Below are 15,002 nucleotides of genomic sequence, written 5' to 3'. Positions count from 1 at the left end.
GTTATACGTTGAACGTGTTCTGACACAATCACATTGCTTTAGAATGTTAGTTCCTATTTTTCATGTTTGCATTCCTGAAGAAAATTTCATTAGAGCACCAAGAAGCAGTTACTCGAACAAAACTCACCAGAACTTCTAACCTCTGTCAAACAGGAGTCAGTTGTCTCCCATATGAGAAGTTGCAGAATATGAGCTCAGGACCCATACACATCAACCAAACTAAATACTATATTTGAAGCAAATCAGAAATTTGGAGTCTTAGGCTATTCAGTTGCAGACCTACAAGCCCACCTGCTAAACATATTACTAGCTGAACATAAAAGCATGCAAGTCAGCCATTAGAGTGGACTCAGTAACTGGGAAAGTCATCAAGTTTTACATAAGCCGTACACTCAGACCAGAAGCTAACTGCATGTACTGTACTTTATTTCACAACTTGCAGCTGACAGGAGCTTTTATAGACAGCTCATAAACACCAAGAATATATTAAAAACACTTATAAAACGCAAACACCTTCAAGAGCATCCAGTCAAGGACTTTTGCTAAGACAAGCCCTGTGTTTTCTTTGAAAAAGTCAAGCCCATTTACCTGCCCTCCAGATTTTTAGACTTAAGTTGTTCTTCTCCCTCCTGTATCTGCTCTTCTAGAACCTTTATCTTGGCTTCCCTCTGCTCGGGGGTTTCCTGCCCGAAGAGCTTGCTGGTCATCCCTTTCAGGGAGAATGTTCTCACAGTCTACAAAAAACAAAGACACTCTAGGTTTGGGATTCTTGAGCACAGCCACAAGTCATGTGATTTTTACCAGCATCTGGGCTTATTCTTGATATTCAGCTGATTTTTGGCTTTAACTTCCCTTTCATGAATGTCCCATTGATAAGTAGCTATAGAAGGTATGGGGGCTCACATTAGACTGAGCAGAGTGAGGAAGAAGTAATTCCACCTTCAATTTCACATGCAGGCTGGTCTGTGGATTGGACCATACGCGAGTCATTGCACTGACATGGGTAACCTTTCAGAGCAATTTTCTTACTGAAGTAGGAAAGAACCTAAGTCTTGTATGAGAAAGAAAAGCCATAAAGTAGTTGCATACAGAGCATCAATAGATCCAACAGCAATATTAAGAATTCTAAACACTTTTTTAAAGTTACCACTTTAAGATAATGTTTTAAGTAACATTATCTTCCATATAAAAGGGACTAGCCACATATCAGTAATAAAAACCTTTCAAAAGGCAGAGGAAGCCTTTCAGAATTTTGATCTTTAGGATAGAGTTGTTTGTGTTATTCTGCTCAGGTCATATTTCCTGCAACCCTTTACTTGCTCAGTATTCAATAAAAGAAGGTTTGGTACAAACAGCTTATATCACCAAGAACCAAGCTACTTTAAACCTCAGATGCCTACAGCTCATATGATACTGCTTCTCATAAATGGCAGCCAGCATGTTAGTGCCATTTAAATGTCATTCTAAGTAACCTGGCTCAAATGGGAAAAAAAAAAAAAAAAGAAAAAAAGGCATTTTGGAGAAGAAAGTGGAAAGACTCACTCCTGTTGCCAGCTCCTCACACTGCTGTTTCTTAGATGTTAGGTCCTGTGCAGCCATTTCCAAGTCATATTGCATTAATTCGTGTTTCCTGCAAACTGCCCTGAAAAGTAAGCAATGAAAGATCTGTCACATAATTGTTTTGTTACGTTTCCCTGCATTTAAACTTTACAAATGGCATCATGATTTTTTTTGGCAGGCAGCACATTCAGTTATTTATCTAGCTCGAATTCAACAGCCTTATCACAGAATGCATAACTCTGCAAATGCTGTAGTTAAGCAAGCTTGGATCGAAGTATAAAGAAAGTTCTCAGTACAGCAGCATTATGCTCTTCTGCTCCTCTTTTTAGACTCATTCCGAGACACTCTCAGCAACACGAGCCCTACCACCTACTTAAGGACACCACTGCAAAATAGTTTTATTTAAAATATATTACAGAAAAATCACAACTATGACAAAAGGTACCTGGAGATGGTACCTGTCACAGCAGCAATGCATCAGTCAATCATAAAATTCTTTACATTTTATTTTTTAAACAATGAAACAAGAAACTGTGCTCCTGGATTCATATAGCGCCTTTCATCTGGAAAAGAGGAGAGTTTCCTCTGACCACCTGCAGTAAGTCCCAGTCCTGTGTGGGCTGATGATGCTACATCCGTACTCCAAGGCCGGATGCACGTTCGTCTCCCAGGAGAAGCTACTTGCACTCTGGGTTCCCACACAGCAGCCATCACACTCGCCAACCCGATTCTCTACAGCACTACCGAACCTCTCCAAGAGGTCCAGAGCCAGCCCGTGGAGAGCACAATAGCTTTAGGTGCAATCTTACAGCATAAAGCAATTTGCTTTTGTATCCACGCTTGTAAGGGAGGACCGCCCTATAAAGGTTAATGTAAAAAACCAAAACCAACAAAAAAAACCAAAACACAAACCCTCAGTATTTAGCTGCACAATACTGCACAGCAGATGAAAGTTATATAAGGGGACTTCGAAACTTGCTGGAATTTGTAATGGCTGTAGCAGCCTGTTTGGCCTATCTCATTTGAAAGCTGAAGCTTTCAGCACATTGGGGCACTATTACACCAGAAGCCAAGGAAACGGTGTAACCAGAGGAATAAAAAGCATTACCTTCCACAGTATACAGATTTTAACATTTCTGTCATTTCACTATTGATCAGCTTAGTTCTAATTTTTATTGCCACCCACATGGCAATCAAATATGAGTAAGCAAAATAAGAGGTGAGAACATGGAGATTCCACAGCTTGAAATTTGTACTCCTCAGAGGGCAGAAAAGGATACCAAACTAAATTCAACATCCACACAAAGTTAGAGGAAAGGACTATAGCTTCCATTTAAGCTATACACTTCTGTACATACCTTAGTGCTTCTGCATAGAAGAGATACTCTTTCAGCTGATCTGCATAATGTTCCTCCTCTTCCAGTATGTCATCAATAGAAGCTGCGTATCTGGTGAAAAACAGTCATGGTTAAATAAAAGGTTCCTTAATTTAACCCTTAAGGACTACACATATGGTAACAAGGGAGGACACCTGTTTGACAGAAACACCAGTCACAAAGTAAACGACTGAAAAGCACTTCTAAAAAGGGCTTTTTCCTTTGTTTTTAATTAAGCTCTGAATCAGCAAATATAAACACTTCTGCAGGCCTGTTTCTTCGATTGTTACTACAAGATCTATTTATAAGTTTCCTGCTGAAGACGAGGCAGTTTTTATTACAGGAAAGGAAAACAATTTATTCCTTTTCTTTCGTGGACTGTCAATACACAGCACCAAGGCAAAAAGGATATGGTGCAGAAGAAATCCTGCAAGGCTTAAAGCATTAAGGCATAGGAACGTGAACATCATACCTTCTGAAAAGCAAAGAGGCAGTATTTTAAAAGGTGCTTTCATTGTTCGTTATTCAGCCTGAGTACAACAGAACTCACAGTGGTGCTCTGCACACATTAAGTCCTTCAGCTCCTTGAAAGTGTGTTGCTTTGTCTGCTGTGTAAGTCAGGCATATCAGTTCAGAGCAACAAGGAGTTTAAACCTGCCTTTTAGGGAGAAATCTGAAGTACAAGGGCCTGGACCAACTCCACAGCTTTTGCATTCACTAAGAGTTTCGTCCTTCAGGCTGATGTCTCCTAAAAATGGCAAAAAGCACTTTCTTTTTCTAGTTTATATTGCTAATTGGACAGTATTTCTCACTAACCGAGATGACTGTGCTTGGACACATTTGCAGGGACAGGCCTACAGCTAAGAGGTAACTGCACATCTCACTTAGCACAGTGACAGAAACAGGATGCCACTTTAGCCAGCGATACAGGGCGTGTGCCACTGGAGGTAAACAGAATGAATGAGATCCCATCACAAATGCCTTCATCTATTCTGCCAACTCAGTCTGGATTCTCAAGTATGTGGCAATCCCTTGCACAGCTGCAGGCTCTCTGAAGCGAGCATATGTCCATGGTTATCTAGGGACCAGCACAACACAACCCAAATGTTAATTACAGCACCTCTTGGCTTTAAAGTTTTTGCAAAGTTTGAGTTTTCCCCTTTCTTCCTGTGCCTCTCCAGTAACTGGCTCTATGGAAGAAGAGGCAGAGTCTGAAGCTGAAAGGGAACTGGTAACGTAACTTGAGAGAGAACAAGAAATCCCTCCTGCAAGCTCTAAAAGGAACAATAATATTGCTTAGACCCCTGGGAATTTAAGGGAGACAATCCTGCTGAAAGTTACCATCATCCTCAAGCCGGCTCAGTAGGGCATGAGAACTAAGGCTCTTCAGAGAGGGAGCAGCTACTTGCAGAATAACTGGCAGAATGCGGAGCCTGAGGAAAAGTTGTAGACATGCCCATCTGTTCAAGTATGAATTTTGTAAGTTTGCAAGCAAGATGAGTTGTTTTGATGCTCTGTGAAATCAAAGACATGGCACACCCAGGAAAAGCCCTACCAAGGCTATTGGAGATAAATATTAACATATGAAGTGACCAGCAACGGCAGATCAGTTTAAGTAGAAGGGATAAAAGAACAGGCAGAACAAGAATTCACATTATGAATCAAAGTAAGGAAGTAGTCCAAACTGTTGAAAAATATACTTGTTCTGAAAAAATCCTGCAGCCACACAGGTCATAAGTAGCTTACCCTCTCTATTTTTAAGTTCTGAAGTGCAATAATTTTAGTATAGTGGTTAGATTTCTCAGGGCAGCAGATGGACCACATTTCAGTTTCAAGTAAGTTCTAAGTTTAGAGCAGTGCTAGAGCTCATTTGTGGCAGAACAACTCTCCAAAAAAACAAACAGAAAAAAAAAAAAACAAAAAACAAAAACCCACGTTACCTAGACAGGTTTTTCATAATGACACTTAGGTTTGATTTGAAAAAAAAAGTAGTAAGACAAGCTGTATTTCTGACTGCCTAAGCTGAAGTTCAAATACTGGTTTGTCCTAAGCAGGTAGACAAACCAGGGAAAATCTGAAAGAGAAACATTGCAGTAAGTTCTAAAGGTACCTAATATGTTCCCACTCTTCATGGGAATTATCAGCTAAACCCCTGTTTTAGTTTAGACTGCTTCCACCTGTAATGACAGTCTAGTTGATACAGAGATAAAGGGTCACTCATTAATAGCATAAAGGACAGAAGTCAAAGGTCTGGCATTTTTTTCTTTCATCTTTTAAATGACAGAATTACAGCCATGCACTCAAACTTTCCCAGCATACTCTGTTGCTTTCTATCACTTTAGCAAGCCTCATCCTGTTATACAACACACACCCAGAGGTGCTTTGGGATGCCTTCTCCAAATATTATGCAGTTTTAGATCATACTAAACAATAACAACTCAAAAGTTTAAATAAACATCTAGTAAAAACTACAGCATATGGGGTAGATAGAGAATAATTAAATTATTCTCTAAGTTTAACATCTATACTAGGCAACCTTCTTGAAGTAGCTTTCTGTTGCAATGAACTCCTGTCTAATGTTATGGGAATGGTAACTGGACTGGTAAGTTATACTTTCAAGAGATCATAGATATGATCCTTACTGGTAGGAGGCCACATGGGTCACTGAATGAGTTCCTGAATCTCACAGCTGCTGCTTCTTGCTTGATTGTCACCAAGAGATTATTGTTGTACGAGAGTGCCAGAGCAGAAGAGAAGACAGAATGAAAGCTACCTCAGACTTCATGCAGTGATTAAAGTTACCCAGAAACTCACTGCCATTACTCTGGATCTTTAACCCTATGTTACAGACAGAAATATTGAACATCTCGGATATGTGGAGAGGGTTCAGCCTCCTGACTGAGAAGTGAGACCCACTTCTTTTAGTTGGTTATGCATTTCCAGGTGTTTGACATCTTAGAGTGGTGTATCTGAACCACTGAAAACCTACTTGTGCCTCCTTAACTCCTCTATATTATACCATGTTTTCATAATCTCTTCAATTTCTGCATACTGCAATAGGTGCTTAATGTTGTATTCCACCTCTACCTCAATTACTTTCTTCTGAAAGCAGAATGCATTCTGCATTTCTTTATTCTCCCCAGAGCGCTCTGCCTAAAAAATATTACAGCTTTTTTTGCGTGCAAACCACCATGTTAGCCAAAACACAGAAGTGTGAATAAACTATTCAGAGGGGTTCAAATTCTTAAAGATCTGATAAAAACAGAATTATTCTGAAAAAGCAGAGGGCAGAGTTTGGCATGGCTTTTCAAACTCTTCCACTTGACAAAGCATAACACCGATAACAACCAGGCAGTAGTACATATGTAAATCTGCACTGTAAACTAAAACTGATAACTCTACTTCCACACAAATTACACTTTATCAGTAAAAATATTGTATGAAGAAGTGTCAAACAGCTTCCGTCTCTTGCTGGAGTTGTTACTTATCTATACCATGCGATTATAGAAGAGGAATCAGAGTGATGAGAAATTATACTGTTTCGCTTACTGTATATGACTACCTGAAAGCAGAAAGCATGAGCCTAGAATACCACTTCTGTGAGCTCTCTGAAGTGCTAGACTCTTATTTTGAAGGCTGTGCTTCGCATACTCTGCCAACTGACTCTAAAGATGCAAAGAGGGAGGATTCTCTACTTTATTACATCCAGTCAGTATTTGTTTCAAGAATCCATTGGAGTTTTGGTGCTGATTAATTAAATTTCTTAAGTTTCTGTAATTAAGTCCAAATCTGTGTACCATCTACTGCATGGTACAAAATGCTGCTATCAAAACCAAACGGATCTCATCAGGTCTGCAGTACATTAAAGTTGTATTCCACCAGTTTCTCGCATAGTAGCTTAAAAGAAAAACTGGAAGAATTCCAAACACTTCTACAATTTCAACATAATAATAAAAAAAGAAACCCCTCTGGTTCTCCTGAGACCTTTTGAGCTACTTAATACAGTACATGGATGCTAAAATTGTGCCTGCATCCAAAATCACAGAAACACTGTATACCTAAAAACAACGCACCCCCAACTTTCTCAGTGCACTACTTGTATGTACTTGGGGGTTGAGGGAAAAGAGAGGAAAGAGGGAGAGTTCTACATCTGGCTTACATCAAACTATCAGATATTCAGTCAGTACTTACACATCCATGTGGTGGCCAGCACTCTGCAACCCATCCCCCATCTCCTTTTCTATTGCACTCCACTCACTGTAGGAAAAACAAACGAGAAACAACATCACACATGAAGGGTAAGGGAAGTTAATAAGCTGCATCCTGTATATAGTTTCTTTCCAGGTGACACCTGAAGGGAAACTGCCTCAAAGTTAGACTTGGCCAAACTGGTTTCTTCCTCTGAGCAGCAACACTGACAATGTGGCAAGGCTATTTACAGTACTCTGTTAAACAATTGTCCCTGCCACCTAAACTCATCCTCACAAATATACTTGGTTTGGGATTGGTTTTGAGCAGAAGGAGTCTTGTTTAAATAGCTAAAACTCACTTAAAAGAAATAAATACTAACACTTAAAATAAAGGGGGGGGGAGAGGGAACTTTCTAAAACAGAATTTGGTCTAACATGCTCGTCAAGAGGAAACTGAGTTTTCCAGACTTGCAACACATCAGATAGAAGCCTCTCATTCCAAAAACCAGAAAGTGGGATTTGACATTTGCAAGCATATTACTGCTCCTGAAACCATTTGCTGTATGTTGTTTTCTGTTTTCATAGTAGACTGTTGTTTAGTTCTGTTCATTAAAAAACATATCAACTTACAACCTTCTCATTACCACTACTATCTATTCCCATTAGTGAGGTCATTTAGATAAAGAAGGAAGCAGAGCTACAATGAAGACAGCAAGAGTCTTGTTCTGGACACCCAAGTATGTACACTGCAATTTTAATTGTGTTCTTAGCTTTGTGAAACCTTGTGAGACTTCTTAGTTACAAGAATTACATCCACAACTCTTTTTACAAGAAAGAAGGAAGGGGTCCCTTTATATTTCACATAATTTATGTCTAATGCATCTATTCTGTCCTTCACTTTTTCATAAACATTCCACACTGCTGATGTTGACATTTGTTTGTCTTTGTGTTATTACAGAACTACACCTAATTTCACTTTAAAACCCCCAATGAGAAAGACATCTGCAATCCATTAACCCAGAGAATTAAATTTAGCACTTGAACAGTGTGTAGAAGCAGGAGGTTTCCCTTAACCAGAAGTTTAGATTCTTTAATTCTCCAGTGAGATGGAAAACTTGAGTATGCAATTCACTCATAAATCAAAAAACGATTGGCAAATTCATTTTAAAAAGGTACTAAAATTGGACAGATATAGTTGTTGATTTTTAACTCTTAAAAGGACCTAGAGGCTTTTCAGAGACAACTGAAAATATGAAAATAGGTATGAAAATAGGTAGTAGGTTACTTTTGGAAGAAACAGAATGCCAGTGCAACAACAAAAGCCCCAACGGTCTGGAACACAAAACAAAAAGCTAAAGTCCTCCACTTGAGACTAAGCTCAGCAAATCCAGAGATCACTATATTCAACACAGAAATCTCGTTAGAACTGCAATATGAAGTTTTTCAAGGCAGGCATTTAAATGTTTCAGATATACTTTCCAAAAGCATAACAACATAATTCCCTACCTTCTCTCTATATATACACATCTCTCTTTCTACATACATATTCAAAACATGGATGAACCCTTACCTGAATACTCTTCCATAGTTGCCATGGACTTTATAGACACCGTACAGCCGATCTGCTACCCTCTAAAACATTATTTAGAGTCAATTTTTGGTCATCAACATTAAGTAAATTGCTTTGTGAAAACCCATATACAAACTTCAAGATAAAGCCTTAATGGTTTATACAGGTAAAAAAGATTAGGCCTAAATCTAATCTAAGCCACTACTGAAGGAAAAAATCAACTGCATTAAGTCTTTGAAGTCACAGTCAAGGCTATACTGAAAAGTAACATTTCAAGTATTTCTTTGGAAGTGCCCATGTATAGGATATGCCTGTGGGGACCACAAATAATTGAGTTACCTTCAGTTTTTGATAACCAGATGTAAGGTATAGCCTCCTTTACCCGAATAATGCCAAATTTATATACACAGTTGCTTATTTAACATATACATGGCAAGACAAAAGTCCATCCTGTCACCAAGACTACAGGGAAAGCTTCGGTAAAATTCCAACAAGTGACTTGATTTTTCCATCCAGCTCAGCGAAACAGAGGAAAGGAAATGAGCTATCCATCGCAGAACTTACTGCTCAAGCTAGATATGTCATTTCAGCTGTTTGGAGAGTCAGTACCTGCTGCAGCCAGCACTGCAATGCTGGCAACAACCTCAGAAGAAAAGACCACATGTACACTCTGAAGTGTGACTTGTAATCCAGGTAATGCCCTTGTAATTGTGATGTACCAATGAATGAGATTGAAGTTCAGTAAGAGTTACCGTTATTGGTCTGTCAAAGCAGTAAAAAGGAAACGTAAGCAAATTGCCCAACAGATCTCCTGAGTATACAGCCCTGAGAGAAAGGCACTGTCAGTAGAACTCCAGTGATTAATCCTCTCAAGACCCTCAGCTCAACAGGGCAATCAATTACCATCCTCTCTGCTGCACAGTTTCCATCAAAAATTAAATCCCTGTTGAACATACTAAAAAGCAGTACCATGCTCCTCATTATTGGAATTGTAATTTCTATTTCCTTTTGTGACTTTAAAAAAAAAAAAAGAAATCTTCCATTCTCAACCCATAGAGTATCTTGATGCATGACATAATTGTTCTCATCATTAGAGAGAACATTATTCATTACAGATCGAAGAACAAGCCAAAAAAAAGAAAAAGTGTGCTGGGAAGCATACACGATTCATACTACAAGCTCTGGAAAACAAAGTATTATATGTCTGACCAGAAAACTGTGGTTTAGGGCCATTCCCAGCCCAGACATCCAGCAAAAGCAACTTGTCTGCTGAGTAGAGAGAAGCAGACATCTCGATCCTCTTTAAAACACCTCCCTCTGATATGTGACCATCAGGGGAGAGGGCAGATTAGCAACATGCACGTGTTTGCTCTTCCAATGACTGTCAAACTCAACCACCACATTTGGAACTCTTTCCCCCTCAAATCTGTACAAAGTCAGTGCCCCCTCCCTTGCCATCTCCTGCCCCATGCTCCAGAGCCAGACTCTCTCAGGCAAAACTGCCCTTATTCTAGAGCACATATACCAGTTCTCTGGACGAAAGAAGAAATACTGCCTTAGAAATAAATTATACTATTTGTCACGACACACATGGGAAATACTTACAGCTCTGACTCGCAGAAGGTGTGATATGACAGACTGCAGTTCATCGCTATAGTGTTTTAGCTCAGTAAATCTCCTGGGAGCAGGAAACAGATAGTACATCATTAGCCACCACGAAAGCAAGCTTTCACAGAATGCAAGATAGAGCCTCAACGCTACAGCCAGCGAGACGGAGCCTGGATTATGTTGAGGTGGAATTAGCTGAAGACTCCTAAAGAAGTGACTGCAGAGTTTAATTTCCCTAAAGCGAACAACCCAACACTTGCATAACTGCTATTTTTTTATGTAAATGAGGAAGGTTCAGAACCATTTAAGAGAGACATTTTTATGAAATATAAGTAGTTAACTGAAATTACTATATCATTTTCTTGGGTTTTTTTTAAAATAGGATTTATAAAAGCAAGCATGAGTGAATAGGAAAGCTTCAAATAAGTACAAAGCCAAAATCTGCTGAAGCATACATACCTCTTAATAAAAACGTGTTCACATTTCTGACCCGACAAAGACACTTTACTTTCAAGCTGCCATCTAGCCAGTTTTGAGTATAAACTTTCAGAAGTTCAAGGAAGCATTCACAATTATCACAATCCCTCTAAGGCTAAGCTGTACAGTAACTGCAACTAGGCACATATGAAACCCTGTTGAGACCTGTACCTGCACAGGAGCCACGCAAAGCTAAAAGCGATCAAGTCACGACAGCTCAGCAAGGTACCAGCCAGGTAACCCATCGGAGGTGACCACGTGCACACTGCTGGCCTGCCACTACTGAAGGAAAGAGGCATTCTATCAGCCACCCCAGTTAAGCCTTGGTGGTAGTTTAAGTTGATACATTTATAGCTCATGTTAATCACGAAGCAGAAGCAGCTGCCACAGCTTTGCTAGTGACAGGTAACCAATTAAGCCAGAGGCAACAGCCACTTCTCTGTACATAAACCCTCCCTGTTACACACAAGTCTAACTTCATGACCTACTTTGGTACACAAGAACATATTTCATCCAGATGGGAAACCAGAAACAGCTTTACCTATTTACTAAACAATGATCTGAAAATAAATAAATAAACACAGAAGAACACAACTAGAATTAAGGAATGGGAGACTAAGATTAGCCTTCCAGGTTGACGTTCAAGCATAAAAAAAACCTTCACCCCTCCTCCCACTGCACGCACACAGTCAGGCTTTGTATTTCAGAATAGTTTGTACCCAAGAGGTCTTAGTAAAATGAGTCAGGTCACTTGTTTTGGGTGACCAAGTATGAAATTCCAAGGTTTTTCATTTAACGCCTCTTCTTCCCCTGCCAGGAAGTCTTCCCCTAAAATATTCTCCTCCTTACATTCAGGAAATAGGAGCTTTATTACCATTTCTAATATTTTTGATCTCCAAGGAGCATCTTTTATAAGATTATGACACACACAGGGTTAAAGTACATAAAAAGATTTAAAAGCCAGCAGAAAAACTGTATGGGAAAAATAAATATAGTCATTGATCTGCACAGTGGGGTTTAGAGAGCAATCTTTTCAGTTTACACTTTATAAAATATGCACCGGGGCTGCATGTCAGACAGCTGCAGACACGAACAGTGAAGATATTTGAAATAATTGAACTAAAAACAAAAGATTAAAAAGCATGCCTTTAGCTCAGGAAGACTCCCATTTCCACTCCAGAAATTTATAATGAAAAGTTTTATTTATCCTGTTTTGTGGCAAGAAAGCTTTTAGGAATGCCGTACTCCCTGAAGGCAAGAGTCAGGAACCTAAAAGAACTTTCAGTATCCTGGATTCCAGCAGCAATACATCTTCTCCCATGCCAATTCCTCCTCCATTAAAAAATAAAATAATAACAAGAAAAAAAAACCCACACCACTTCAGAACCGAGCTGTCTTCTTTTTATTGCCAAGAAAAGCATAAACCAGAGTGATGCTAATTTTTGCCCAATCTTCTGTGAAGGTTGAAAATCTTACAAATATTTTTCAGGAAAAACTGTTTTTAAGAGACTGGTGGTATTGCAGATCAAAGGTTTATTCCTTAAGTATTTGCTTAAGTCCCACTCATTGCTCATGTAAAAATATTACATAATTATAAAGTAATTTCCAAACTGAGTTTGGCAAGGCACACAAAGGGATGTTTACTTTCCAGCACATCATAACAGTAGAAGCGTGAAACAAGACATTGTTTTGGCACTCAGTAACTGAAGCAAGCCTAGCGCTTTTCCTTTGGTTTTACTGGTTCTGCAACAGTACCAACAGTCTAGATATTTACTTGAGCTATTAAGGAGAACTTCAGACACAAATGGAGAACAGATCAGGTCACATTTCTGTAGGGGCACCACCCGGCTTCTTCTCAGTATCTTTTATGGTAATGGCAAAGAAGAAAATTTCATTTACAGTAGACAGCATTTCAATATAAGTTATTTATTTTGTGCATTTTACTTGGCAGTACTCCTCCCTACATCAGGGAGGGCAGTACCATTTTCCTGTTTTGTGAAGAAAGATACTACAAGAGCAGAACTGTTCACTAAAGAACAAGCCACTTGTCCAACTAACCAGACAAAAAAAGGAAAGTTACCTTTTTTTAAAAAAAGAGATCTGCCTTAGGAAAGGATTCAGCATTTCCTAAAGAAAGCTTTCACCAAGAAGAAAGCTATTGTTTTGATTAAAGTACAGAAAGAGAACAAGAGGATGGGTGCCATGAGGCCAAATTAGAGAGGTCTGCAATAGATACAAATTTACCTCTGAGTACCAGAATACCACATTTTTATCACCATATAATTCCACCATCAAAGATATTTATTGCTTCCCACAGGAGGAGGTTTAGTTTCCAATCCACATTTGAACTCCCAGAGCAGCATCGTTCCAGCTGTTTAAAGCTCCTCAGGTTGCTCTAAGCTGAAGGGTGCAGCTCCACTGCCCCGCAAGGCAATCCGGGCTGGGAGTTGCAGCGTTCTTCACCTGAACCCTTCCTGGTCCGGGAACCTGAAAGCCTACACTCCACACAGCAGTCAGATCTTTTGTTTCGGCAAGGTGAGCTTGCTGAACCCACTTTACCACCCAGTCACATAAGCACCAAAGGTAATGCAGAGGGGTAAGACATCAGATTCCAGGCAGCTCAAACTAAGTGTGCTAAGCAGAGCAAGTCACTATCCCTCCTGTTAGGGCCATGCACCAATGCTAAAAGGCTCTCCCTGAATTAAAAAAAATACAAGTTATGCTCATCAGTTATCTGTTAAACAACTTGTATCCAAAAGTTCAATTTGGAAGCTATGTAGCTGGCAGAATACAATAGAAAGCATGTGCCATCTCTCCTAAGTGCTGCTGAAGTCTCTATTGAGTGATAGATACTCAGGGACTGTTTTTGTTAGGAGCCCTTCCTCATGTTTTCCTTGTATTAACTCTTTTCCTGCTTTTTACCAAGCCACTTCTCACAACAGCTTTGCTTTCTGGAACATTAAGTCACCTCAAAAGATAACAGTATTTTCCTCATCTCAGCCTTAACCAGTCTTGCCCACCTATGCCTATGGGCAGACTACTGGCAAAGCTTCCCTGCTGTGAAAGCAGGAAAAGCTAACTCCTGCTAGCCACAGACGAAGATGATGGAGGATGAAGCATTCAAACAAGGGGCCAATTTCACCTGTAGCTACTGAGAGAATTGCTGTCATTCTGTCTCATTTGTGAATGTTACCTTTTATATTAAACCCTAGCTAAAAGCTTCCTTGCTGCCACAGAAGGCTGCAAAAGCAAACAGGATAAAAAAGGAAGGACTGCACCAATTCACAGATAAGTCTATAAAGAGGTTTAGAAAGGTACGTACCCTCTAACGTCTTTAATACAATACCCATAGATGCTAGGGAAGTACAAAGGGAACAGACAACAGAAAGCAGTCAGGCACATGGGCTCTCCCTAAATAGCATTGCCGCTATCGGACAGCAGATGAACCCAGAAGGGCACTTCGTACAGGTCTCATTGCTTACAGATGGCAAACAGCAACATCTCTTGACCCTATTGCTGCACACTAAAGTTCCTAACTACTGCAGAAGCAGAAATTCTCATTTTACCCTCCTCACATCACCTAGGGTGTGATGAACTCCCCGCTGCACACACCCTTACACTTCTGACCAGTTTTTTGATCCAGCAGATTGCCCTAGTGCCTGTCCCAGAGCTTCCTAAACTGCAACAGAGCTGAACTGACCTCCGGACTTCCAAAAGCATCTGTGAAAATTGGCAGCTTGAAGAGAACCATGAAACCAGGGTGCGTGCATCCAGAATTGTACACTAGCAGATTTTTGGAAAGACCTACTATCAATCTGTATTCTGTTCATGCTTGGAAAGATTTCTTTGCAAACAAATATTAAGAGGTTCTTTTTCTGGGTCTGGGTTTTTTTTTGTTCCTTCCTTTTAATCTAGCTAAAATGAAAGACTCATTTTGCATAAAGTGATGGCATTTTTCTGAATGTTTCCTGCTCCTAGAAACAGGATTTATCAAACCTTTTCACACTACCTCCTTACTGGGCTTCTGTTAAGATTTGAAGTGCAGAAAGATAATTTTTCTTTTCTGAATTTATTCTAAGAAGATAGAATATTCTATCATCTGAAGTTACAGTTGTAACTGAAAAAGAGAAAGGGAGGGAGGAAGGATGTGGAATCTTACTTGTCTGGGTTTTTCACTCTGAATGTTGCATTAAGAGCTTTTAATCTGGAATCTGCCTGAAA

At 39.6% G+C, this 15,002-nt stretch overlaps 2 protein-coding genes across 2 annotated transcripts in view; one reads left to right on the top strand and one right to left on the bottom strand.

Annotated features, from left to right (window-relative positions):
- The window catches only part of PARP9 (poly(ADP-ribose) polymerase family member 9), a 542,373-nt gene that overhangs the window by 304,992 nt on the left and 222,379 nt on the right, over positions 1 to 15,002 (top strand). The window lies entirely within an intron of this gene.
- The window catches only part of SNX4 (sorting nexin 4), a 35,444-nt gene that overhangs the window by 3,221 nt on the left and 17,221 nt on the right, over positions 1 to 15,002 (bottom strand). Inside the window, 7 exon segments of the mRNA XM_075152811.1 lie at positions 589 to 734; positions 1,543 to 1,642; positions 2,919 to 3,008; positions 7,128 to 7,193; positions 8,697 to 8,758; positions 10,302 to 10,374; positions 14,941 to 14,996. Coding sequence (XP_075008912.1) covers positions 589 to 734; positions 1,543 to 1,642; positions 2,919 to 3,008; positions 7,128 to 7,193; positions 8,697 to 8,758; positions 10,302 to 10,374; positions 14,941 to 14,996 — 593 coding nt within the window.

This window comes from Calonectris borealis, chromosome 6 (assembly GCF_964195595.1).
Source record: "Calonectris borealis chromosome 6, bCalBor7.hap1.2, whole genome shotgun sequence".
NCBI classification, from domain to species: domain Eukaryota; kingdom Metazoa; phylum Chordata; class Aves; order Procellariiformes; family Procellariidae; genus Calonectris; species Calonectris borealis.
The sequence above is the reverse complement of the archived record's forward strand: the minus strand, read 5'-3'. Positions and strand labels throughout refer to the sequence as shown.